This window comes from Colletotrichum acutatum, assembly GCF_030867785.1.
Source record: "Colletotrichum acutatum strain CBS 112980 chromosome Unknown BDZ83scaffold_115, whole genome shotgun sequence".
NCBI classification, from domain to species: domain Eukaryota; kingdom Fungi; phylum Ascomycota; class Sordariomycetes; order Glomerellales; family Glomerellaceae; genus Colletotrichum; species Colletotrichum acutatum.
The window spans coordinates 82,153-107,139 of NW_026849109.1; the positions used below are offsets into that span (position 1 = coordinate 82,153).

The following is a 24,987-nucleotide window of genomic DNA, read 5'->3' on the forward strand; positions in this document are numbered from 1 at the left end:
CGTGTCCGGGGGCGGTATGACGGCCCCACTTCGGCCAGCATTCAGACCGGCCACCAGGGCGCGTTTATGATGGCTCTCTCAAATCACCGTCCACGAGATTGACCGTCTCGTTCGTATTGGACCGTAAATTCTCGAGTTTTCATGATGATATGCTTCTGGCTATCGGAATCATCATCCAGCTGAGCCCAGTTGTCGTGAGGGCCACTTTGGCAGTTCGAAACTGTCATACCTCGCCCGCTGAGGTTATTCATTCTGATACCATTACTCCCAGCCTGCCTTGCATTCAGATCATTCGACCCTGTGTTGTTGTAAGAGCCTTTGCTGGACTTGTCTAGCCAGAACTTGAGCAGTCTCCTCAATGATGGAAGTGAGCCGGCAATGATACCGATCCCGCACTCGAGAATCGACCACAGGACGATATTAGAAATGTTGTCTGGTGAATTCTTGATCAGCCATGGAGATTGGAAGGAAGAACCTGCAGATTGAGTGAGCACTTACGCAAGTAATTCTCAACTTGGTTGTAGTACTGCAGGTACGGCAGTCGGACTATCGTGGCGGCGCTTGCACTAGAGTTAAAAACCAGTCAGCAACCGTAGGAGATTCATGATCAATCGCTCAGCAAACTCACATCGCACCTAGCGCAAGCACAGCGCAAACAGAAACCTTCACTCTTGACTTCATCTGTAGACCCCAAACAACAACGGTCGGGACGATTGCACATGTCCAGTCGGTCACAATTGCTAAAACCGAGATCATGTAGCTTATCGTGGTAATGATATTCTGAGGTGCGCACTGTCCGTCCACTGACTTATCCCAAGTGTACTCGACGGGGCGGCACACTGCAACCACAGCAATGAAGCCGATAGTGGTGCTAAGCCCTGATGCAATCATGACGGCCCAAAGGATGGTTCGGTATCTTCTTCGGTTCGTGATGCGGAAGACTGTGAAACAGATGCTGGCTTTGATGAATGGAAGACTCCATGCGTAAGTGATCTGGAAAAACACAAGCCACTGTTCGACATTGCTGTTAGTCTGTTGACTTGAATAAAGAATTATAGAAGAGGGAATGAAAGCTCACTTTAATACCAGCCACCATATTCCACTCTTTCAGACGACTATCCGTTGTGCCCATGCCTGCATATACTGCAATTGATGTGAAGACGCAGCATGCCAGGTAAATCGCCTATTGCCAAACTGTCAGGAATAGAAAGGAAAGCAAAGTCGTACAGGATACTCACCACACCAATACCCATGAGGTAGTCATCTGTTCCTGTTGCTCGTGTCTTGTGTCGTGCCCACAGTCGTAGGATGAAGACAACGAAAGATATGGATCCCAGGCATATCGTGATACCCAGCGTTGCCATTCCTAGGAGATTGGGTCTAGTGATCCAATTTACCTCCATCTCGTCGAAAGGCTTTGCCGCCATATCGAAAGCTTAACTCAACAGGCTGAAGACCGTCAAATTTCAAACGGCAATTTCCAGGTTCTCCAACAGAGCATAACCCTTCTGCTTGACGTTGTACGGCAATCTAAGATGTTTACGAAGAAATCGTTGTCTATGGCTGAGCGCCTGACGATATGGTCTAGAAAGGTGCTTGACTGGAAAAACAAAATCCTTCAAACACCCTGGCATTAAGTGAGCCATTGATATTACTAACGAAGATCGACCAATTCTACCAACATGAAGTTTCCTGTGGTAGAGCAACACGGGAAATGAGTGTTGGGCTATCGATCGAAACGATGTTCATCGACGGGTAATTGTCATGGTCCACTTAGATTCTAACTTCCGGGCGTTCATATTACCCCCTGAATTGCAAGCCGCGGATCATTGAGGCTAATCATCCCGATGTACCTTCCTTGCCATACGATTACAATGCAGTGAAAATGAAGCTCAGGGCATGGATGTGATAGAGCGCTTCTGTGGGTTGTTTGCGAACAAAAGTTCCTGACACCCATGTACGGAGTATATCTCACGATGCCATCCTTCATGGATGCGAGCTGGCCAGAAACCTTGCTCCAGCCTCCAATAATCACTCTGCAACTGCTTGTGCCTGCGTAAAGGAGTGGAACCGCAAGGATAGAATTACTTTCCAGGGCTTGGATGTTGGAAGACGATGCCTGCGAAGAGTTGCGGATGTGTTTGGTGGAGACTTGCTTCCTTGGCTGTTGGAACGACGCAGTGTGGCTAGCCGCTGCATGACCCAGCTTCTGACTGTGATGGTGTCGTTCAGTCAGCCTAAGCAACGCAAGCAGAAAGTGGACCACTACCATCGGCTGAAGCACAAACCACGCTTTGATATCCACACGCGGACCTTGTTGTAGGAAGCATCAACTTGTAACTGAGCCCATGCCGTTGAATCAAGCTCAAGCACATTCGATGCGTAATTTAACCTGGATTACTTCTCCAAGCATGAAATGGTCACTCTTGAAGCTGATGCAGAGTAGTTCAATCGCACCATAGGCCTCGTGATCCTTAGAATGTTGGGGACGAGAGTAGTCAAAGTCCGAGTCGCTGTAAATTGCTCCCCTACGCTCTCCTGCACTGCTCGTACTTCAATGTTAGCGAGTTTCCTAATACGGAGATTCTGGATCTGAGATCTACCCAGCATGCCTCTTTGAAGAAACTCTGCCGATGCAGTATCGTTCCGACCGGAGTTGGATTCCCGATACCAACAGTGACAATCTGGCAAACAAGAACTCTGCCGGCTCCAATGTTCTCTACTAGGACCCGAGAACTAGGTTACATCACCGGTGGAAAGGTCTTGAAACTCGGCTATCCGGAGTGCAATTTCGTGTCAGATGGATGACTTCTGTTGGAACGTCGTTGGCTAGAACAAGACGCGGAATAGAGAACCAAGAGAGTAGGTGGAGAACGTGCCGTCCCGGGGGCTTGCGAGAGGAGGAGAAGAGCTCCACAATGTACAAGGATTACACAACGGCGGCTTCTCCCCGAGGAAGACTAGGGGCGACGGCCGGGGTCGTGTTTGCTCTTCAAGACTCCAACAACTGGTTCGGCGATGGAATAACCAGGGTAAAAGTTAAGTCCAGACATAAGGCCAACTGCATAGATGCTGGTCAAATGGACTGGCGGGCCGAAGAATTCAATGAGATAGATGTGAGGATCGACACAGTGAGATCTTAGCGACATGGAAGGGTGGCTGGAATAGAGTCATGAGTTGACACAGAACTTGAATGATCTTAACCAGGCTCTACAGAGAAACTAAGGAAAGATACAGTTGTTGACCTGAATCTCAGGACGCTCAAGTGATCATTCATGAGCGGCACGCAATGTTCCAACGCAATCATCCTTCCTTGTCACAAAGATGCCCTCCCGGACCTCTCCCTCGATACCTCCCAGAGCACCTGTTGTGTAGAAACCAAGGAGGCGCTTGTGGCGGTCAGATAACTTAGCCTCGACATCCTTGCGCAGTGACAGGAAGTTATTCTCCTGCTGGCGAATGAAAGATCGCATGAAGAAGATCAGGATGACAGGGCGCTCGCCAGACTCCTCACGGTTGGGACCCGTAGCATGCCACAATCGACTGTCGAACACCAAAGCAGTGCCAGAAGGCCCCTCCGCGGCGACGGTTCCATCGATAGTGAACAGATCGTCAGGGGCAATCTGACCGAGGTGAGACGCAGGGAACACACGAGTGCCCCCGTTCTTCTCCGTGATATCCTCGAGATACCACATAATGTTGAGGCCAAAGGCGAGCTCACGCATAGGCGGCTGAATGGCGACTTGATCTGTATGAAGCTGCATGGGGACATTTCCCGGGCGAGCAATGTTGGCGCTGTAGCTGTGGATAAGAGCATGCTCGCCAAGAAACCAGGGGACAATCTCGTCGATGAGAGGGTGGTTCAGAAGATCGAGGAACTCCTCTCCCTTGTTGATAAGAGTCCAGATGCGCTGATTGGGGGCGTTGGGGCCACCGTCCGCGGCGGATACACCGGCCTTGCGTTCACCAGCAGCTTGTTCCTGGGTTCCTTTCCTCAAGATAGAAACTTGCTCAGGAGTCAGGGCGTTTTTGACGAGACCGTAGCCAAACTCCTTGATATCCCGCTTAACTTGATCGATATCCTCTGTTGGCTCAGGAAGACGGGCAAAGGCGCCTGGAACGACCTTCTTAGGCGGTACAGGAGGGTTGGGGGTGAGGAGGTCGGCAAACTTGATGGCGACGGGGATGTTGCCCTTCGGCATTGAAGCCTCGTGGAAGAAGGCGTCCTTGAAGAGGCCATATCGTGGCTCGAGCTTGCCTTCGTAGAACTGAGAGATGTACTCGGGCTTGATTGTGACTTTTGTGTCTGGCTCATCGGAGCAAGAGTCGAGGAACTTCGCCTCAGATGAACGAGCATCCACGAAGATTGGGACACGATCTCCGAATGTCAAGGAGACGAGTGCGTTCAGCTGGGTGAGCAGCGGAAGCTTTTCCTTGATGATATTATGAGCACGGGTGATGTCGGCCTGAACCTTTTCGCTAAGCTTGCTGTACGACTGGTTGCTGAAGTCCAACCCGGGGGTGAAGGTCCTTCCAGGTGCGATACCAGCCATCGTGAGGAGGTGAGGAGAGAGATCGAAGATTGCTTCAAGGAATATAGCCAAGCAAAACAAAAGAGAACCGGGAGCATTGCGGTTTGAAGAGATACGAAAGCAGTGCTTCCTCTTCATTAAGTACGCCAGCTTATGACGAGCTGCCGGCACCTAGGACAGTCAACAAGATGAACAAAGGGACTTCCCAAGTCGGCGCATGTGCCGCCAGGTGGATAATCCTCATTGAACGGCATGCTCGGGGAAGAGCTGCAAGGAAACCCTGCAGTGAGACGATCCGTAAGCTTCAGTCCCTGGTGGAGTCATTCGAGTGAGGGGTCCTTGACTATTCCCTGTCTTCTTGTTGGTTGTAGCAAACTGAACCCGACCCTAGTCTGAAGGGTTCTGCATGTAACATCAATGTTGTGGAACCATCAAAAGGGGAATCCCGAGATCAGATAACGTGTTTGCTGCCATTCGGCCGCCCGAGCGATTGGTTACATGCGAAGTACCAGAGGCTGTGGAATCATAGTTCTCGACGGGGAAGACTGATGATCCCTGGTTGACAAGTGATGCTACCACAAACAGAGGCATTGACTTGTGCGTACAATGAACGGAATTGTGCCGTGTATGAGAGAATAACCTGGCCTCGGAGACGGGCACTCAAGGAGACGCAGCACACACGGAGCAGCCAAATAAATGCCGTAGCCTGAACGTGATTGGCATTGATCATAGAGCTCTTCCAGCTCCTTGAGCTAGTTGAAGCCATTTCTATACTGTTTATCATAACTCTCACAACCTATTACCGCCCCGAGTAGTGCTTCTCGGCATAACGTAGAGGCATGTACAAGACAGCGCTCAAGAAGAACGCAACCTCGAAGCCAATGTCTCCTGTCGAGACCGCGATGGGACCCGTAAACCAGACCTGGGCAATACAAGGCACGACGAGACCAAAGCTCAACACGGCTGCGCCGATAGCAGCAATACCTAGGGGCAGCTTGGAGGGCACATCCCACACCGCAACCTCGTAGAGCTTGGAGTCACCGCGTCTGAAGATAAAGTGCTCGGTGACCACGATTCCAACGAAGGAGGCAGACCAATAGCCGATGAGTGCAATGAAGTTCTCGAGACTCAAGAAGAAGTCGTGTGCGGCCTTGACCGCGATCGGAATGATAATGGCGGTCACGATAACGGAGAAGACGTAGCGCGGCAGGCGGAACGACGGGATGAGGGTCTGGAAGTTCAGCGTAATTGCGTACATGGTGCCGGAAATGTTCGCCAAAAGTGTGAATGCAAGGACGACAAGAATGAATTTGCCGAATCCGCCGGCTGGGGAGAGCATGGCTCCGAGAACGCCGCCCACCATAGTGCTGTCAAAGCCGATTTGCCATTCCGGGATATTGCTCATAGCACCACCGATAGCTGCACCGAGGGTCATGAGCAAGATGGTCGGCACAACCAACCCCAAGTAGCTGTAGGCAAAGATGCGGTGTCTGATAAAAAGTGAGTCTTGAGGTCATTTCTGGAAGCACATTTACTTACGAGACCGTCCGACCAGTAGGGTCAAAGTACGTTGTCAGATCAGATGCGATACAGGCCCATGGGATCATGTACGACGCAATGACACCGCCGAAGCTGAGGACCCCCGCTGCCGTTGCCGGCTCAAAGGGGGCTTGCTTCTGCAGCTGCTGTCCACCACATCCAACCGCAATGATGATGGCCACAAGAGCTGGCATCCAAGCGTAACCCTCGTAGAAGTGCAGCACATTAAAGCCACAGAAAGAGATCAATAGAGCCGCGATGCCGATCAAGACGATGCCAACGGAAGTCGAAAGGTCGCCTTCGGACACTGCTGAAAGGCACTGCCCACCAACGACACAAATAATGACGCAGAAGCCGGTGAGAGTAGCGAGGTTGAGAACGACAGGAATGTATACGAAATAGTATCTAGCAAGGCGTCAATTGAGATACTTGAGTTCGCCGCGGGCAACCGAAGACTCTGAGGTAGGCCTGCCCTTTCGATCGGGGAAATATCAACTTACCCAAAACTAAACCGAGCTTGAATCATCTGTCGCATGCCAGTCTTCGGGCCCAACGTCGACAAGAATGCCGGAGCCAGCGTTGAGAGCAAGTTGAAGAAGAGAATGACGAGCGCCGAATCTCGGAGGCCAAGGCCGAAAGAGACCGGGCCCAGCATGCCGAAAGTGATACTGAGTGGCAAAACTTTATCAGCCTGCGTGCACGAAGACTGTATAAGAATTGGAGAGCTAGAAGACTTACGCCAAAATATTCGTGTTGATAGAGCACCAGATCGTGAAAGCATTAAAGTACTTGGTGTTCGTCCGGACTTCTCGAGGGATAGGCTCGATGCCGCCTTCTTCGACCCGCCCAGCCATCAAGACTCTCCGCACGAGACCTTTGCTACTCCGGCCTGCAGCCGGAGCTGCTTGTGCATCGGCACCAAGGTTATCTGTTGTTGCGTGCTTTTCATCACCGCGCCGGTCGCGCTGGCTCTCCAAGTTGTCTGCCATTTTGAGGTCTTTGCCAAAGATTGCAAAGCTCAAATTCAATGTCGAACTGGGGAAAATAGAGGGTGCACCAAACAGTCATGTAAATGTTTCGACTGAGGATGACTCGATGCCGATAAGTAAAGTCAGATAATGAAAATTTGTTGCGGAAGTCCGTGCGTGGCGTATAAATTACGCCCAAATTCGCCTTAGCTGGCGAATTATTGACTAATGAAGTCTCCATAAGCCCATTGTTTTGGCCGGATTTGGCTGACTGGATTGGATGCTTCTTTGATCCTGACAAGGGATCGATTCCCGGCCCGGTTAAGCGGGATGTTGACCGGATCGGTTGATGTGACATGTGCACGTCTGGCTGACCCAAGATGGAAACTACCTATTCGGATCAACTTCTACATCTGTTCAGCTTGCCATGTGGACTTATCACTGGAACTTCTGGTTGGCATGAAACAAAATACATATAGTGTCGACCTAAGGTAGTCGCATCATTAGTACATGTAAGTTTTGGCCCTGGTCCCTTATCGAGTCCATAAGAGCTGATACGATCTCGTTCTCTCCGTCCTGAGTCTGCACGCAGCTTGAATTTCAACTACACACATTGCCAACTATCCAGGACTTTTGGGTCCATTCCCTCGCCCCGGTAGGTATTTCGCAACGGGTATCTGCAATGTCGCCGTTGGAAGTCTACACCCGAACCAACACTGTCATTGACAAATTTGGTTCCTGTTATGGTGTCCGGGGCGATTCCACCCTCAGCCCAGTCTACTATGGCGGCCAGGACGTTGTACGTCCTATTGAATGGGAGACTATCGCTGATGACGGCCGAGTTCCCACCGCTGCCTCCTTGACCAATCAGCCAGGCACCGGGTCCCGTGGTGCAATGGTAAAGGCCGGAAACACGGAAAAAGCGTGCGAAGTGATCCATTCCAGTGTTGTTCAGATGCATGCCCTTTGCCAAGCGGTCATAGAAAATGGGAGTGTGGAAGCTTGTGATCTGCTGATCCTGTTGGCCGTGGTACATCAGCAACTTTCCTCCCCTCTTTTTGAATGCCGATAAGTCCCGTGGGTACGTCTTGATGTTGCTGGGGTTCCGCTTTTCAGCAAAGATGCCGTCCTTTTCGAGTGTGTAAGTAGCCGGGTCCCATTTCGGGTCATTGTAAATCGCATAGCGGAACCAATTCTGGGATAAAGCAAATGGGCTTCCACTGTACAGCCCGTCTGCGGTGATGATTTCGCTGCCGGGATTCATGGCTGGCCAGAAAAGCTTGCCGTCCGTGTAGTTAGTTGGGCTGAAGATCTTTCTCACGATCTCGACTTGGGCACTAGTAAGGCATTTGGAGTCGCCGCTGTCTGACTTGCACAGGAGAGTTCCAGGCTCGAAGTGACAGAGGGTGGGGTTCTCTATGATGCCGTCTTGAACACCATCGATAGTGTCGCACTGCTTAAGCACTTCATCATGAATGGTTGTCTTCCAGATAGCGGGAGCAATGAAATCCTTGGAGTCAACAGACCCAGTCAGAGGGTAGAAGCCGGCTCGCCAGGAGTAGAGGTTGTTGAAGTCCACTGCCGGTGCACCTGCGACAATACCATCGAAGTCTTCGGGGAACATGTCCGCGGCTTGCACGCCTTGCCGTCCTCCAAGAGAACAACCCAAGAAGTATGACCCCGTTATCTTCTCCTTGTATAGAGACTTAAGAAGACTCTTTCCAGCGAGAACGCCCGTGTGAATCCTGGTAGGCATGTCAGTCGGTCTGTAGATTGGAAAGTCGAAGCTGGGATAACTCACGCTCTGTACGAAAAGTCGATGACGACGTCATCATTGTTGAGGAACTGCACACCGGTCGTTCCAGCATGCCCGTTATTCGTGCCAACAGCAGCAAAGCCATGAGCAGTAGCATACGCAAGGTCCTCAGTGTGAACGCCTATCGCAATTCTCGTTGTTAGTACGTACCCGGTTTAAACGCCACCACTCAGAGTCTCAGACTCAACTACTTACACCCATCGAGCCCTCCACCAGCGACCGTTACCATGCGCCCGTTCCATTTCTCGGGCAGCCACACTTCAGCCACAATCTGTGATCTACTAGAAGTTGTGATATTCATGGCGACACGACAAAGGTTAGTGCGGACCACCTGGCTTCCGCGACCGCATGATGCATCTTGCTCTGGAAAAGTGAGGTTGGTGCCGGATTCCACATGACTGATCTTTTGAGCAGTCGAGTTGAGCACCGTAGTCTGAGGAGTGAGAGCCAGGCAGTCACTCTGAAAAGTTGCTGCTGAAGGCGTAGCGAACGCCAGCAAAACGGCAAGGACTAGAGAAACGGCCGCGAACATCTTTAGCAAAGCGAGTCCCGACAGACTGGTTCTCTGTTCCGGAGCCATCAATGGGCTCCGGGTCTCATCTTATGTTTTCTAAGACACGCTAGGAGGTTGGGGGGACGTGGAAGACAGGGAAACCTAACAGACCTTTACCCCGCATACATCTGGTGGTAAATATCGCCCCCTGACCTCTCTAGTCCACATGTAGCTTACACGACCCCGGTGATACAAGGATCAGCCAGGCCTTTGACTGTGATGTAACAATAATAAGATTAGCGCTTGGCTAGCTTGGATACCTTACTTTGCGGGAAGGATGAATCCGAGGCTTTTTACTGAAATCATTTTGCTTTCGAATCATCCCGATAGCAGATTCCGTTGACAATGAGCAGACTGCAAAAATAGCTTGGTCTGATGTATTTAATGTCTACTTACTCTACGGCCGATGCGATTATCAAGCCATGTTGCTGTCCGACTGGTCATAACAGCAAGCACCTCAAGTCACAGTTCGTCAAGGACCATCGCCAGTGATCTCTCCGCAGTCCCTGAGGAGTGCAGTCCGATCCTGCCGCTCTTGCCGGCCCCGCCCCGACAAGCAGGCTCGGCAACTGGTATTCGGTCATAGATATTCCGGCCTGTCAAGTGCCGAGTGGTCTTACATCAAGATGTTGCCCGAGGTAGGCAAGTCATGGAATTTGGATTCGAAAGTCCCACGGCGCGTCCCTGGGTCACCAAAAGTCCCATTCGCCCCGTCCCGTACACCCTCCAGAATTTGGCACGTCTGTGGCCGAGCTTCTTATGTGTTTTGTCCCGATGGAAAGATTAGCGACCAGATGTCTAGCAGTGAACTACAAATTGAGCTCAGAGCACAGCTGCGACCTGGCCATGTTGATTGGCAGCCCCGAGCAACTTTTCGACAGCTTTGTCTATCTCGTAATGGTACATCCACGTACTCTTACTCTCAGCTGCCCTTCGGACTCGCTCCTCAATCTCCTCATTAACAGGAATATTCTCCGAAAGCAACGTAGTATTCATCGCACCAAAATCATCCAAGACTTTGTACAAGTCGCGATAATGGGGTGACCTGATCTGGTCATACAACTCCAGTGCCGCAGACAAGTCCCCACCGTTACTCCAGTGCCAGTCAATGCTTTGCGTCAAGGCATAGACATCCTCCAGAGCAAATCCGGCCCCAGCACCAAAGGCTCCTGAAAGAGGATGAGATGCATCGCCAATCAAGGCAATAGCTTGCTCATGGACAACACTTTTCAATCGCGGGCCTGAGAAAAGTGCAAATTCCTGTGTCTCGCCTTGAGCAGCAAGCTGAATGACTTTGCGGACAGGCTCGCAAAATTCGTCGTACTCTGAGGCGATAGTGGCAAAGTCAAAAGGCCGACCCCAGCTCACATGTTCCTGCCCTTCGATCGGTCGGCGGATGCGTGCAGTGACCTCAAAGTCATCTCCGCCAAGAGGGCACGTAAACACGTATTTGCCACCAGTGTTCTGCCAGAATACGGGAGACTTCGGGATGCCCTCGACCTTCTCGGCCGTAGGCTTGTGAATGATAGTACGATAGGCAGACTGGCCGTTGTATTTAATCTTGTGCTCTGGGAAAGCGTAAGATCTTACAAACTTCAAGCTATTAGTTCCTGTTGTCTTAGGTAAGTATCTTGATGGGATTGGGCCTTACCGAACGAATGCCATCTGCTCCAACTAGTAGGTCAACTTCGTCGCTGAAACCATCTTCGAAACGAATCGCAATCCTACCAGTTGGCAGCTTTGTGATATCAACCAGCTTCTTAGAGGTCTTGATACGACTTTGGTCAACTTCTTTGAGCAAGGCAGCCTGAAGCTTAGCTCGAACCATACGACAGCTCACTTGCTGCGGCGGTGTATCTTTGGGATGATGGTGCTGCTCCAGAAGCTTTCCGGTTCTTCCGTTCCTGTGGCGGGGAGTCGCTATCAGTAAGTTCCAAAATCTCAACTATTTGCGACACAGGACATCGCCTACCTTGACTGTCCGCTAGTTCCATCAGGAGATCTGAAGAAATCCAAAGGATCAATGTTCTTGGCCGCCCCATTCAGCTCTAAGAGCCTCCAGGTATGTCTTTGTAGACTGATTCCGCCTCCAGTCTCACTGATGCGTGACTTCTTTTCGTAAAGAGACCAGTCAACATAGTTCAACTTTCCAAACTCAATCGCTGCACCCAAACCCCCGGGTCCACCGCCGATGATGGCAACTTTGAGAGGACTTGGCCCGCTAAAATTCTTGATAGCCATTGTGATAATGAGTTGATGGGAGCGTATGTTGACAAAGGAGCCGATCGGTTGTGTTGATGAATGATTTTGTAACTAGATGACTTGGCAATCTTCCATCGGAGGCTCTGAGATAGTGATATAGATTGCGCGGCATTTTATGGTTTGGAGTCAAGGCATGCATCGCCCAATAGTTGGAGTTCATCAGGTCATCTTGATGTATTGCGCCATCTCAGGAGTAGATTGGCAATCCCGGCCCGCGCCGATAACGAACACCACACCCGCGCGCAAGTTACTAATTGATACGAGTGGATCATTTTCGCTCAAGCAACACTCTGTATAAGTGAACGCAACCCTCTCTATCTCTTGTTCGGGTGAGCAAAGATTCGATTTCAAGTTGCATTAACGGTGTCTTGTCAAAAGCTTGTAGGTCTCTTGGAGCATCGCCCAATTCCATTTCTAGTAGGATTAATTAGTTAAAGTCCAGTACAAGTAGAGCCCTGGCAATGAAATGCACCGTGCAATAAATTATTGACTTGATTGAAGACGATTCTTCGTCAATTGAGACTTGAGTCATCAACTCGTGAAGCTTGACTGGGTGTTGATAACCTCAGACGAGCCTGAGAACAGAGTCTTCGTCGACGATCTCAATAAAAGCATCAAGTTCCATCCGCACACGAACTCCGAGGGCCCCGTAGTATATGAAAATAGACAATTCAATTGCCTATGTTCTTGATGACGAGGAGAAACAAAATAGGCTATTCTTGTACTTACCATTTCTCATTTAAGCGATCTGTCCGAGATAAGGAAATAACGTCGACTAGCCCCAGAGAATGGGCATCAGAGAGACAATCAAGGAAAGAGTAATACGATACCAGGACATTACTGACATTCTGTAAGCGTCGGGGATGTATTCTATTTCTTGTTTACGTGCGCACTTAAACTAACCACTACCAGAACTCTTCCCCCTTGAATCACAATGCATCTCCATCAGCGAGAAGTATCTGATGTTTCTTGCTACGCAATGCTTAAGATATTCCGGTTGCCCTCAAATCCAGATCTTTGTTGATCGCTATCTATTATATGGTAAGGACTAAGATTGAAGAAAAACAGCCCTCACTCCTTGTCTTGAGGGTACACAGTCCCACCCTGTCGTCGAATCTCGTCCATCATCTCCATGACGCGGATAGTCTCAGCCCAAGGCATCACGTCACTTTCCAACTTTCCGGCCAGCACATCCAACGCGGCATTGTCGGCCTCCCAGTAGTATCCTCGTCCAACTGGCTTGTAATCGAATGTCTTGATTGCGTCCCTTCCGATGATACCCTTAACCTGATCCCTCTCAAATGTGGAGTACAAAGTGAAAGAGTCTGGATCGGATGGGACGGTGCCGTGTACCTCAATCGTGCCTTTGGTTCCTTGAATGCGTGCCAACACATCTGGGTTTCCGGTCGCCATTGTCGTTGAAGTGACAACACCCTGTCTACCCGTTGAGGGGTAGTGGAGGATGACACTAGTAGTTACCTCCACGGACCCATCGTGCGACTGTGAAGCTAGGATTTTGGGTTTCTCAGAAGAACCGGGAGTTCCTGCGTCCAAGCCCAAGATAGCCCACGTCAGAGTGTAGATCCCCAAGTCCAACAGCGACCCTGCACCCAGGTGAGGCTGCTTATAACGTGAGCTGTCTGGGAGGTTTGGGATGTCTAGCCCGAGACCGAACTCAGAGTAGACGCGAAAAACCTCGCCAATGACCTTCTCTTTGTGAAGCATGCGTTGCAGATCTTGAACCAAAGGTCGGTGACGAAGCCACATGGCCTCAGCAACGTAGACACCCTTTACCTTGGCAAGTGCAAAGACCTCCTTTGTCTCACGAGTGTTTATCGTGAAGGCCTTCTCGCAAAGAATGGGTTTGCCTGCTTCGATGGCATCCAGGCAGTTTTGCTTGTGGAACGCGTGCGGGGTGCCGATGTAGACGATATCCACATTAGGGTCGGCAAAAACCTCCCCGTACGATCCATAAATAGCCGGTTGACTATTCGGGCAATATTGCTTCGAGAAATCTTGCCCTTTTTGCACGGATGAACTCCCAATCGCTTGGACGATATGCTTGACTTTTGCATCTGATCGTGAGACCAAAAGGTCTTCGACGAACCAGGAGGAGATCATCCCGGTAGCTGTAGTAAAAAGTCAGTAGTGTGCTTTTCCCCGAATTCAGCATGCGGGGAATGCTTTACCAACAATGCCCCAGCGAATCGCTGGTAATTCCGGCATTTTAAGGTGGGTTTAGCTGGAACCGGTAACTTGAGGGGCTGACTTGGGCGGCAGTGGATATGAGAAGAGGCGTAGAGGGACAACACTTAATCATGAGCCGCTGTATCCAAAGTTCCAGACGGAATTGCAAGCCCGAGGATGTTCTTCCACCTTTTATACACACATCTTCTCACTGTGAACACTTGATGACTTCGGTGTTCGGGATTCGCCAGTGACGTCGCGTCAGCCATTGTTGAGTGTCACATTACCAATACGGTATAAAATCGCCGCGGTTGCCCTTATTCGCTGAAAGCAGTAATAGATATCCGCACTCAATACTCACAAGTATAACCTTTCGCAGCATCGCCAACAAGACTGCGCAATATGATTACTACGACTACAAGCAAGCTACTCCGCATATTTACAACGACTTTCTCGGAACTTTGTTCAGAAAACTGACTTCAGACTACTTTGTTGTTTCTCGACGAATTTACAACATGACCTCTTCGCACAAGATCCTCAATGTTGGAGTTGTTGGCATTGGACGTATGGGGCAGAAGCATGCCCTCAATATTTTGAACCTAGTCCCGCGGGCCAAACTTCTGTGCGCTTGCTCTCCTGCTCAAGCTGATCTCGACTGGGCCGAACAGTATCTTAAGCCGCATGGAGTTAAGACTTATCCCACTTTCGAAGAGATGATCGAGACGCCAGGGCTTGAGGCTGTCATCATTTCCTCTATTACCGAGCTGCATTTTCCACAGACACTGGCTGCGTTCGATAAAGGGATTCATGTTCTATGCGAGAAACCCATTTGCAAGTCTATCTCAGAGGTACTTAATCTTGCCATCATTGTCTCCTTTTCCATTTGTGCTGACGTATTCTCACCTAGCTTGAGACTCTCTGTGAGCATGTGGAAGCAAAGCCAGAGACCAAAGCCATGGTCGCTTTTGCCCGCCGATTTGACGACAGCTATCAGGATGCGCACGAGAAAATCAAATCGGGCGCTATAGGCAAGCCGTTCGTATTCAGATCTCATGGCTGCGAGAAGCTTGACCAGAGTCCATTCTTTCATCAGTACCTCAGGGACTCCGGTGGCATCTACTTTGACTGCGCCATTCACGAAATTGACTTGTCACTGATGTTCTTGGGCGAGGATTCTGTCCCCAAATCTGTCTCTGCCATTGGAACGGCCTCGTTCTTCCCAGATCTCTCAAAGACCGGAGATGCGGACAACGCGATCGGAGTGTGCGAGTTTTGGGACGGAAAGATGGCTCATTTCTACCACTCGAGAAGCTCTTCTCACGGTTATGACAGCGTCACTGAGATATTCGGTACGACGGGCAAGTTGACAATCAATGCTATACCGCGAAAGAATCGGGTAGAAATCTGCGACACCGATGGCTATGTCAAGGTTGAACCGACGAACTCTTGGTACGACAGGTTCATCTCGGCATTTGTTGTAGAAGCGAATGCGTTCGTTGATGCTATTTTGGATGACAAGCCACTGCCAATCCCCCTCAGATCGGCTCTTACATCACTGAGGATTGCCTCAGGCCTACAGGAAAGCTTGCGGACTGGTCAGAAGCTCTTCTTTGACCGACAAGGTCAATTGACGGGCCCGAGTATAAATGCCCAGCTGTAGAGTAACACCTTCCATCAGACCAACGCCTCAACATAACTGTGTGACTGGCAACTGATGACAATAAAACTTCTGAAAGCCCTCAAATGATATCCTTCAGCCAAATTCATGTTTCCACAACACCACTCTTTTGAATCATACCGCAGTTTGTGATAGTTCCAATGCCGGAAGCCCTCATACATCCTTGATCTTAAATCCTCCCGGCACGCCGTACTGAAAGAACTGTCCGGGATCGTACCTCTCCGCAATTCTTTTCAGGAAACGGATGTTTTCTTCACCATACGTTGCCAATGGTCTCTGATCTTGACCCGCGTAGTTGAGATATAGGTAGGGGATCAGTTGGCCAGTAGCTCTAGCATAAGCCTCGATGTCCGCAGTCGCTTCTCTCAGCCTTTGTCTCAATAGCCCAACATACTTCGTGTTAGGGAGAATTCCTTGAATGCTGAAAACAATAGAGTTCTTCTCGTGGGTTTTGTCAAGACCAAGAACATTGTCGCCATAGCTTGAGAACAGGGTGGGAAACGGTGTCAGGAGGTAGACGATTCTGAAGTCGTCGCCGTTCTCGACCTGGTCATGGATATCCTCAATAACGGCGTCGAATGACAATAGAACCTCGCGGCCCATGTCAAGTGTATTGTGAAAAGTCAGAGTGCTCCAAACCTGGTACTCGCCGCTCTTCGATGCGATTTGGGCAGCAATGCCGGTCACTGGGAGGTTTGCCCGCATGTCGACCACGGGAGACAGAACTTCGAGTCCCGCGAAAGCCGTTGAGTTGGATTGACCCTCAATGTTGGCAACAACGAAGGACATTCTCTTACCACCACTTGGACTCCACGCTGCAGCTGCGAATCCAGTATCTTCGGGGTGCCCGTTGGTGTTGCCGTCGATCATCTCCACAAACGTCTGAATGATGGCATTCTTCTGTGCCCACGGGAAGACCATGACACCGCCATAGAAGTTGCGGGAAGGGAAGGTCTCGAGCACGAATTTGGTGACGAGGCCAAAGTTGCACGCTCCACCCTTGAGAGCTTTGAACAAGTCAAAGTTCTCGTCTTGACTAGCTCTGACAAGGTTGCCGCTGGCTAGAACGACCTGAAAAGCATATGGTGAGCGTTCACCACGCGAAGTAGGGCTGAGATGTTTGATTTACCTCATACTCGACCACACTATCTGCGGCGAAACCAACTTGACCAGAAAACCAAGAAAAGCCTGTAAAGAATCAATCAGGATCCCATACCGGTAGGTTCGGAGGTTTATGACTTACCGCCCCCAAGAAGGAGACCGCTCACGCCAACTGTATTCTCACGACCTCCGGAGGTCATAAGACCTTGAGGCTCAAGAAAGCGATACACATCACCCCATCGATTGCCACTGCCAACTGACACAGTGCCATTGATCTGAACATCAAGTGAGCAACTCAAAGCTGGAATGAATAAGAGGCCAGGCCCGATATTGAGCCTCACAAAGAGAACAGACTTACCTCGATGCTTAGGTTGTTCAGATTGACAAGGTCGATCGTCACACCTGAGTTTGTGTTGCTAGCGGGGAAGTTCGAATGCCCTCCTGCCCTGATCGCTACAGACCAGCACTTTCCGACTTTGTCTGAGTTGAGCACCTGGATGGCGATCGATGCTTGACCAGTAGTCTCAGGCTTCACGATGCACTGCGGTCTCATATTCCTACTCTCGCCAGCATAGTAGGTATTGAGAGTCTTTGAGTACTCTACGTCGCCAGCAAAGAACAACTGGTCTTTCAAACCGCTCTCAGCGAGAAGTCTACACTAGAAAAACATCAACATGAGTGACTTTCCTGAAATGCCCCAAGTCCTACATCCCAGTGATGACGCATTCTTACAGGTTGAGACAGGCTGAAAGGCCTGGCTATGGTAGGAGGCAAGCCTGCCGTCAGGCCACCCAGACCTAGGAGCAGCGCCAAGACGCAGTTGACATCTTTGCGTCCCATGTTCTTTTGAGATTCTATCTTGAGCGAACCAGGGTGCTTTCAGCGTCGTTGAATCCGTTAGTTTTGACGTTATATGTTCCCCGCAGCACAGGGGAAGCTTGGTTTATGTACGTAAAACCCAATGCTTCTCGATCCGGGCTCCTGTCGGCCAAGTGCAGCCTGCATATGCCCGCAGCAAACATCTCTATTCTCTACCAATGAAGGACTCTTCAGTCGATCAACTGACCGGGCAAATGGGCCTCCAATATTACTACGCCACCAGGCAGCATATGGTCCAGGACCACCCGTGTCGCAAGTTTGAGCAAGCGAGAGATACAGACAGAACATTGATTTCTTACGCCAAGACAACCAAGAGTTTTCGCCCTAGTTTGCATGTAGGCTTTGAGAAAAATTCAATTTGGGCCACTTTCTCAACCCACGCAACGGCTTTGGCTGGCGAATATGCTACTAACGGCTTGAGACGATTTTCTTGGTCAAAAGTGATACCAAAAGCCCAGCCGGGTGTACGTTTCAAGCAATAAGAAAGGTGCTCTAGACCGCCAGCTCGTGAAGGGCATGGGATCAATCGAAGATTCGAGGCTTTTCGTCACCAATCCATCCTGGTATAGAATCACATGATGATAGGGAGAGAAGGATTCTACTTCACAAAAGGTCTCGAAGTGTCTTCAAGAGACGTACTATGGGTTTATATGGGTATGTCTCATACCAAAGCGTTGTAAGTGGTGCTGATGGGGACGCAATTGAAATGAACGACCGCCGACCGGGCTGGCGGGGAGCAGACGATAAAGGTCGTAAGCGCGGGAAATCGCAACCATCAGGAAAGCAACTCCGTTCATGTCCGCGAGTCATACTAAGTGGGCAGTATAAACAGTTTCTAACATCAAAGGCTGACGTTACGTAGACACATATCTAAAGGCAGCACAAGATGCTACGGAGAAACAGATGCACTCCCGGACATCAGCCTTCATGTAGCACCGATCTTCGTCAAACTTCTAATCCTACGCTGATGTGGCTAAAGAGCTGGCATAGTCTCTAACGTCAACCATCTGGGGCTGCTATGATTCTATGAAGGTGCGTATCGTAGAGAAGACGATCTTCGCACATTCCTACCTGACTGAGGTGGTAAACCCCGAGGACGCACCGTCTGATTGATATGGCTTTCCTAACTTGACAAAACGACCGAACGAATTAATTCTAAGTTTGGGGCTTCTTTATGGCGCCCCTGCCGACTTCCGCCCCTGCGGCATGGCCCCTAAGAATTAGGTGTTCGTCTAGTGTAACGACTAGGAGTCGTACGATCTACCGCCAGTGAATCGCGAGCTGACTCAGCGGCGCTCTGTAACGACGAAACGCGAGCATACGTCTACTGCGAAATAAAAAGGTTAGTCGGCAATCCACACGAAAACTACGGGGAGTTTTAAACGGATCACGGAAGGACAACAGCCCCGAATACCGACTTTATCTCTAATCGGATTACGCGCACACTATAGCTGATTGGGTCAGTAGCGAGTAAGTAGCCTTGCTTCTAGCTCTACAGACGCGGCATATTTCAGACTACGTGGGGTTAGATGTAACACGATCTTATCGCGTGGCTAGGTTAAATCCATTTCCTACTATTCTTCAGCATCGACATTCGGCCTAACTGGCATCTCGTCAATGTCCGAAGCTTCATGTCTCAAGGCGCGGACTTTTCGACCGCCGTTCTTCTGAGGCAAAGTGGTGATCCAATTGCCTTAAGATGAACTACTTTTAGCGTGGACAGAGACTGCTCCTTCGTCTCTGCATCAACGCACTGTTCTCTAGTTCTCCCACCTCAATTGAACTTCCTTATATAGCATCTATCGGCCGCGAAAGTTCTAACCTGTGTTCATCCGACAAAACGAGCATTTTTGACATCATGGAACGTCTTTCTGACACGGGCATCTCGATTCTGGTTGTCGGCGCCGGAATCGCTGGTCTAGCTTTCGCCATCGAGTCTCATCGCCAGGGACATAGCGTCAAGGTTCTGGAGAAGCGTATAGACCCGGGAGACTATGGTGAGTACCTAGTTGTCCCCCAATCTCTTAGAGACGACATTCTGACCAAATACGTTTTTTGGTTCCCAGGTGAAATCTTCTTCATCCAGTCGCCCGGACTGCACACCCCTTCGAAATGGCCCGGGTTCATGGAGAGGTTGAACAAGAGCGCCATCTCGGCCGAGTTCCAATTCTTCAAATTCAGTGGCGAGAAGTTATTCGGAACCAAGCTCGGGAACCCCCATCTCCCCACGATCTCCGTCAGCCGACGGGAGTTTTACCTCCTCCTCCTGACCTACGCCACCGAACTCGGCATCCCCATCGAAACAGGCCAAGAGGTTGAGGATTTCTTCGAGAACGAGGAGCTTGGTGGCGTAGTCCTCACTGATGGGAGCAAATTGACTGCCGACATCGTTGTGGCAGCAGACGGCGTAGGGTCCAAGTCCTGGGGCATCGTGACCGGCACCAAGGAGAAGCCCATCAGCTCCGGCTTCGCCGGTACAGAGCCAGCTACCGAGCCGAAGAGGCGCTCAAAGTCCCTGCGATTGCAGAGTTCTTCAAGGATAAGCGGGAGTGGACGTCCCTTCACATTGGTCCTGGGGCACACTTCTTCACCGGCTTGTCGCCGACGGAATTCTGCTGGGGCCTGACGCACAGAGACGAAGACGCAGCCGTCGAAGACTGGAACCGCATCGCTGACTCAACTGGCGCGTTCAAGTACGTCGAAGGGTGGACGCCCATCGTGCACGAGGTCATAAAGTCGACGCCCAATAACCAGGCTACCGACTGGAAGCTACGATTCCGCGATCCCCAACCCAAGTGGGTGTCGGACGGAGGGCGAGTAGTGCAATGCGGCGACTCGGCGCACTCGTTCCTGCCTTCTTCTGGGTTCGGTGCTACTACTGCCCTTGAAGATGCCTTTTCTCTTGCTGCTTGTCTCAAGATGAGCGGCAGGGAGTCTGCTGCTGTGGCCACCAAGGTGCATAACAAACTCCGGTAAGCTGTCTTCCTCACGCGCTTTTGTATCAAACTTGATTTGCATGAGGTCATTTTGCTGACTCTGGATCGACCCTGATATAGGTTCGAGAGAACCGCTTGCGTCCAGAAGATTGGCTTCAAGTCCAGAGAGGCCTTCCATCACACCAACTGGGACGAAGCTGCAAAGAACCCTCGCAGCATCGCCAAATTTACGGGATCGTGGCTGTTAAAACATAATCCTGAGCAATACGCATACGATAACTACGAGGCTTGCGCAGCGCATTTACTCCATGGAAGTGAGTTCAAGAATACAAACACGGTGCCAGGATTTCCCTTCAAGCTATGGACGGTTCAGGAGTTATTGAATAAGTCTGACAAGGGGGAGTCGATTGACGATGATGAGGGAGACTGGTACTCTTGATTCATTGCAAGATTGGGATTGAGGTAGGATTCAAGCATTTATGAGCTTCATATCCATAGATTAGAATCAAACTCTGGCTGAATGGGTCTTGCATTGGTTTACGATCCTCAAGTTCTTCATATACCAGTAAATCCCTAAGAAGCACATCTGAACCTTAGTCACGGTGATCCTTAGCTCGCAGTGTCTGTAGGCAGCTCCTTCGGTACAACATATGCACGATTCCCCTTCGAGCTCGTTCTACAGCCGAAATGAAAGATATGCCCCGAAAAAGACACAGAAAGCAAGTACCCTGCATAATGTACCAAATGCTCAGAAACCAGGCGATCAACACCGAGCACACCACCACGAACCCTTCCTCACCGCCAGAATGTGTCACCACTTGGAGGCTTCACCTTTCCCACGCCGCAATGACTCCCCACGGGAACGGAACGAAGGACACAAGAAAAAAACTAATCTTTAGTTCCTGGTTGGTGGACGGGTGAGTGACCCCACTCCCCTACCAAGCCCGTAGGAGCAAAGATGGTGGCACGAAGTACGTAGGTGGGGTAACTGGCAGGCAGGCGAAATGGCCTCAGTCTCTGAAAGTGCAACTTTTTCGACTTTGTGACAGGTTTCGCGAGATTCTGCTCATCATAGGCAAATTCATATCACATAGAAGCATGGGAAGGCGGAGCAACAGACAAAGAGCAGCGACCTGATCATAAACAAGTGTAAACATGAATAACCCCGCCATAGTCCATTACCCCGCCGGCAGACACTTGACCGAGATACACCGACAAGGTGTGCAAGTGTCACTCGGTGACTCGTTCCCACACCAAAACACCCCAGCGACCCGTCCCGCCGTCTCCAAGACCCCCCAGCCAACAGGGATGACCCGTGAAATGCTGCTTCTCCCCCCTCCAAAGCCCGTGCCGACTGGGCGGGACTGCCTGGCGTTGCCTATTCTAGTCCCCGCAAGCGCGACCGTAGGGTCTGGTCTTCTCCTGTCGTTCTTCTTTCCGCAAGGGATCTGTTGGTCTTGGCGATGTTGAACGTAGGATAGGCCGAGATCTGCTAGGGTAAGCTGTCAAAGGAGTCGTGACTGCAATCGCGTCCTCTCGGTCCAGGCAGAAAGTACCCCGCGATGCGAAGATTTGCGCAACGTCGCACCCCGCCGTGAGAAGGGAAAGAAGAGTCTTTGCGTTGCCCCCAGTCTGCAGAGTTCCTTACTGGCAACGCGCATATTCGCATTGCGCGGCAAGCCAAGCATCATGCAATCAGAATTTTCAACCTCAAATTTGGGGAATCAATTGTAAATGCACGGCCGACTAGCGATCTATCAGTTGCTTCCGCATCTAAGTGGGTGGGTGTCTTGACTCAGGCCATCGCAACCTCCCGCCACAGACACCCATCCAACTCTTCCTCACCGTCCATGCATGTCTCCAGCAACAACATTTTGGGGTGAACGAACAGGAAAACGCCACGGATAAGGGTCGCTTGCAGATGTCTTGGTTCGCGGTCTCTCTCCGAAAAGGTGTGGGTTGGGAGGAGAGCAAAACACGGCAGTGTCGCCTACTCAATGCTGCCGAGTCCTCCAAGATCCGAGGAGGGACCAGGAGTGAGACATGCAGGCGTATTCGATCACAAGGCCGCGACAGCCATTGTCCATCACGAGAAAATGTACCCAAAAGATGCTGCATCACTAGGAATGATCAAAGCGGATATGGAACGAGCAGATATATGAATCATAACTGTGTTTTACTGATTCAATGACTATCTAATGGTTGTCCCAACGTATCCTGTGGTGGTGGTATCTTCTCATCGCTCTCCCGGCGATCCCTTCCCCGTGGTATATGTACATGCATGTAAATCAAGGAACGCTGGCTATCTATACAATTCCAAGAAAACGACCAAGAGCAAAGCTCGCATATCGATATTGGATAAACAAAAAACACGAAGCAGTAAATGCATTCATCCCAGTAATCGTTTACTCCCATCGCCAGAGACCATCATCGTAGAGAACGCGGTGTCTCCGGGTACCCGGCCCCACGGTAGCCCGGCGGTGGGGTGTCATTCGCTCCATCAGTCGGCGGCGCTGAGCTTCTTCCTCATCTCCAGCTCGTGCCGTGAGATGGTCGACTACTTCCATACGGCGAAGAGCATCTGCCAACAAGTCTTCCTGGTATCTGGAACCGTACCCTGTAGAAGTGCGGTTCAAAGGAGCAGGAGGGACGGGGACGGCGGTGCGGCTGGCAATCTTGGCGTTTTGCTCAGCGATGCGCAGTTGCTTCTTAACTTGGCGATCCTCCTCCTGGCGTTTGCGCTCTTCGCGCTCCTTGTGCTCTCGGTGACGGCGGCGGCGCTCCTCATCGTCGGCGCTGGCGTAGCTGTGGCGCGATTCAGAAGAGTGGTGACGGCGGTGCTTGTTGTCGATAACCTCAATCTCAACCTTGGATCGCGGGCGCTCATCGACGATGACAGGGCGAAGAGAGTCGCGGCGGACATGGCTATAGCGGAACTGAGGGTTCTCGCCGCCTGCATTGGGTGAAGGTGGCGCGGTGTAAGGCGAAGCGAATTGCTTTGGTGGTGTGCGTGGGGTGGGTGGAGAGTCGACAATGACAATTCGCTCGTTACGTGACCGGTGCTTGCGGTTAAGGTCCAAAACCCTTTGGCCGTTTACGTATACTCCGGATTGGCGGTGTTTTCTCTCGCTCGAGGAGGATTCGCGACGAGCGCGGCTTCCCTCATTGCCCGAAGAAGTTCCCCGCGGTGAGCTCATGGGGGGAGAGGGCGGCATCTGCTGAGGGAATGGGTATGCTGGACCGACAGGAGCATACATGGGCACTGGTGAAGGGTAGCCTACTTGGCGCGGCGGATGGTTGTAGATGACGGGGTTGGCGCAAAGGTGGCCGTTGCGGGAAGCAGAGCAAAAGGTCGGTTGCTGTTGCTCAGCCCTCCGGCCGTCGGGGTAGACGTATGTGTAAACGTCGGTGGTGCACATTGTGTCTTGTGTAAACGTATCAGGGCGCAGCGTGCGCGGGGTTGGTGGTGAAGGTTGAACTACCTGCGTAACGAATGGAATTCGTCTCGCGGGTGTGGTCGTTTGGGTAGAGGAAAGAGTCCTCGAGAAGGTTGGTGGACGTTGATATTCCCGATTGGAGTTGGCTGGACGACGAGACTTGTACTTGTAGACAATGGTGTTGTCGATGTAGTGAGCTTCGGGGTGGTGATAGGAAGACAACGTGTCGGTGTTATTGGGGTGAAGTCGAAGTGGTATGTTGGAGCTTGTAGTGAATCGAGATTGTGGTCTGTCTGACTGTTGGTTGTGTAAGTTGGTGATCTTTCAGGACAAGATGCAAGCGAGGATGAGGGACTATATACCAGATCGAAGAAGGATTCAAGAAGTCAGGTGTTGAAGATTCTCAAAAAGGTTCTGCCTAAGTATAGAGAATGGATCGACCAGGTATGATAGATTGGGGTAGCGCCTGTCGTTTAAGTGCGGGAAGCGTTTGGCAAAGTGTAAATAGTCCAAGTGGAGATGTCGAGCAGCGTGGGAACAAGTTGTCTCGAAGTGATTCCGCGTCTGAATTATATCGTCTGAGCCGAAGAAGCGCGTCCGAATGGTGGTGGCATGGCAGACCAGGGGGCAGCAAGTCGCTAGTACCCAGCGTCAGCCGCAAAAGACGGCGGAGGACCCAAGTATCGTGGGCCAAAGGGGCTGCAGGCCGTGGCATTGTGGAGATTTGAGGCCTTGTGAGAGTGGATTGCGCCTGGCCCATGCCCCCTCCCCTGTCAGACTGCTGCCTTCACAGACATCGCTACAAGTAGAGACCGATGAGTCTTGCTCTTAGCCGCTAGGCCTTTTTCGTACTCGGTCCTCGCAGGGGCATATCTGTTTCTTGGGAGGGGAGGGTCGTCGGAGTCCTTGGCCTAGGGATGGTACCCCTCGCTGAACGTTTCCGAAAGAGCACAAGTTTCCCTTCTGTCTCTTGCATGCATTCCTCCGCTGGGGAAATACCTGTGGAAGTATCACACAGCCTCTTTTGGGGGAGGCCTACGGGTACTAGAGGCGGTGCACGGGAGGTGACTTTTGGGACGTTGCCAGGGTGGGCCACCAT

At 51.0% G+C, this 24,987-nt stretch overlaps 11 protein-coding genes across 11 annotated transcripts; 2 read left to right on the forward strand and 9 right to left on the reverse strand.

The window, feature by feature from the left end:
• Nucleotides 1–83: 83 nt before the first annotated feature.
• BDZ83DRAFT_587426 (uncharacterized protein) lies at nucleotides 84–1,403 on the reverse strand (the record flags this gene model as incomplete). Its single annotated transcript, XM_060506037.1, has 5 exons — nucleotides 84–433; nucleotides 499–566; nucleotides 629–1,011; nucleotides 1,094–1,183; nucleotides 1,239–1,403. The coding sequence occupies 5 exons, from the start codon at nucleotides 1,401–1,403 to the stop codon at nucleotides 84–86; spliced, it is 1,056 nt and encodes a 351-aa protein (XP_060360575.1).
• A 208-nt stretch (nucleotides 1,404–1,611) lies between these two features.
• Nucleotides 1,612–2,509, reverse strand: BDZ83DRAFT_43001 (uncharacterized protein). The gene has a single exon (XM_060503041.1). The coding sequence runs from the start codon at nucleotides 2,270–2,272 to the stop codon at nucleotides 1,796–1,798; it is 477 nt and encodes a 158-aa protein (XP_060360576.1). The 5' UTR covers nucleotides 2,273–2,509; the 3' UTR covers nucleotides 1,612–1,795.
• A 760-nt stretch (nucleotides 2,510–3,269) lies between these two features.
• BDZ83DRAFT_587469 (uncharacterized protein) lies at nucleotides 3,270–4,553 on the reverse strand (the record flags this gene model as incomplete). The annotated part of the gene is made up of 1 exon (XM_060506046.1): nucleotides 3,270–4,553. One exon carries the CDS (start codon nucleotides 4,551–4,553, stop codon nucleotides 3,270–3,272), a length of 1,284 nt encoding a protein of 427 aa, XP_060360577.1.
• Nucleotides 4,554–5,227: 674 nt separating this feature from the next.
• BDZ83DRAFT_43014 (NCS1 nucleoside transporter) lies at nucleotides 5,228–7,177 on the reverse strand. Its single transcript, XM_060503043.1, has 4 exons — nucleotides 6,810–7,177; nucleotides 6,572–6,739; nucleotides 6,072–6,476; nucleotides 5,228–6,022 (listed from the first exon to the last, which is right to left on the reverse strand). Exons 1-4 carry the CDS (start codon nucleotides 7,058–7,060, stop codon nucleotides 5,332–5,334), a joined length of 1,515 nt encoding a protein of 504 aa, XP_060360578.1. The 5' UTR covers nucleotides 7,061–7,177; the 3' UTR covers nucleotides 5,228–5,331.
• Nucleotides 7,178–7,643: 466 nt separating this feature from the next.
• Nucleotides 7,644–9,387, reverse strand: BDZ83DRAFT_587385 (Tannase/feruloyl esterase; the record flags this gene model as incomplete). The annotated part of the gene is made up of 3 exons (XM_060506033.1): nucleotides 7,644–8,784; nucleotides 8,841–8,976; nucleotides 9,051–9,387. The coding sequence occupies 3 exons, from the start codon at nucleotides 9,385–9,387 to the stop codon at nucleotides 7,644–7,646; spliced, it is 1,614 nt and encodes a 537-aa protein (XP_060360579.1).
• Nucleotides 9,388–10,230: 843 nt separating this feature from the next.
• On the reverse strand, nucleotides 10,231–11,649 carry BDZ83DRAFT_587412 (uncharacterized protein; the record flags this gene model as incomplete). The annotated part of the gene is made up of 3 exons (XM_060506035.1): nucleotides 10,231–11,001; nucleotides 11,060–11,312; nucleotides 11,381–11,649. 3 exons carry the CDS (start codon nucleotides 11,647–11,649, stop codon nucleotides 10,231–10,233), a joined length of 1,293 nt encoding a protein of 430 aa, XP_060360580.1.
• A 1,092-nt stretch (nucleotides 11,650–12,741) lies between these two features.
• On the reverse strand, nucleotides 12,742–13,896 carry BDZ83DRAFT_587416 (dimeric dihydrodiol dehydrogenase; the record flags this gene model as incomplete). Its single annotated transcript, XM_060506036.1, has 2 exons — nucleotides 12,742–13,799; nucleotides 13,860–13,896. 2 exons carry the CDS (start codon nucleotides 13,894–13,896, stop codon nucleotides 12,742–12,744), a joined length of 1,095 nt encoding a protein of 364 aa, XP_060360581.1.
• A 414-nt stretch (nucleotides 13,897–14,310) lies between these two features.
• On the forward strand, nucleotides 14,311–15,602 carry BDZ83DRAFT_761519 (NAD-binding Rossmann fold oxidoreductase family protein). The gene is made up of 2 exons (XM_060515190.1): nucleotides 14,311–14,705; nucleotides 14,765–15,602. Exons 1-2 carry the CDS (start codon nucleotides 14,373–14,375, stop codon nucleotides 15,515–15,517), a joined length of 1,086 nt encoding a protein of 361 aa, XP_060360582.1. The 5' UTR covers nucleotides 14,311–14,372; the 3' UTR covers nucleotides 15,518–15,602.
• Nucleotides 15,603–15,688: 86 nt separating this feature from the next.
• Nucleotides 15,689–17,476, reverse strand: BDZ83DRAFT_722825 (FAD binding domain-containing protein; the record flags this gene model as incomplete). The annotated part of the gene is made up of 5 exons (XM_060512509.1): nucleotides 15,689–16,606; nucleotides 16,665–16,723; nucleotides 16,779–16,911; nucleotides 16,995–17,294; nucleotides 17,369–17,476. 5 exons carry the CDS (start codon nucleotides 17,474–17,476, stop codon nucleotides 15,689–15,691), a joined length of 1,518 nt encoding a protein of 505 aa, XP_060360583.1.
• Nucleotides 17,477–19,373: 1,897 nt separating this feature from the next.
• On the forward strand, nucleotides 19,374–20,890 carry BDZ83DRAFT_756051 (monooxygenase; the record flags this gene model as incomplete). The annotated part of the gene is made up of 4 exons (XM_060514695.1): nucleotides 19,374–19,512; nucleotides 19,582–19,989; nucleotides 20,043–20,487; nucleotides 20,572–20,890. The coding sequence occupies 4 exons, from the start codon at nucleotides 19,374–19,376 to the stop codon at nucleotides 20,888–20,890; spliced, it is 1,311 nt and encodes a 436-aa protein (XP_060360584.1).
• A 1,966-nt stretch (nucleotides 20,891–22,856) lies between these two features.
• On the reverse strand, nucleotides 22,857–23,870 carry BDZ83DRAFT_587438 (uncharacterized protein; the record flags this gene model as incomplete). Its single annotated transcript, XM_060506039.1, has 1 exon — nucleotides 22,857–23,870. The coding sequence occupies one exon, from the start codon at nucleotides 23,868–23,870 to the stop codon at nucleotides 22,857–22,859; it is 1,014 nt and encodes a 337-aa protein (XP_060360585.1).
• Nucleotides 23,871–24,987: the final 1,117 nt, after the last annotated feature.

Bases quoted from the DNA above. Each gene is read 5' to 3' on its own strand.
- BDZ83DRAFT_43001 (XM_060503041.1), bottom strand. From the start codon at position 2,272: ATGGTAGTGGTCCACTTTCTGCTTGCGTTGCTTAGGCTGACTGAACGA.
- BDZ83DRAFT_43014 (XM_060503043.1), bottom strand. From the start codon at position 7,060: ATGGCAGACAACTTGGAGAGCCAGCGCGACCGGCGCGGTGATGAAAAG. The intron at 6,740-6,809 runs GTAAGTCTTCTA...TTTGCCACTCAG, and splicing joins ATCAACACGAATATTTTGGC to TATCACTTTCGGCATGCTGG. The intron at 6,023-6,071 runs GTAAGTAAATGT...ACTTTTTATCAG, and splicing joins CCTACTGGTCGGACGGTCTC to ACACCGCATCTTTGCCTACA.
- BDZ83DRAFT_761519 (XM_060515190.1), top strand. From the start codon at position 14,373: ATGACCTCTTCGCACAAGATCCTCAATGTTGGAGTTGTTGGCATTGGA. The intron at 14,706-14,764 runs GTACTTAATCTT...ATTCTCACCTAG, and splicing joins TTTGCAAGTCTATCTCAGAG to CTTGAGACTCTCTGTGAGCA.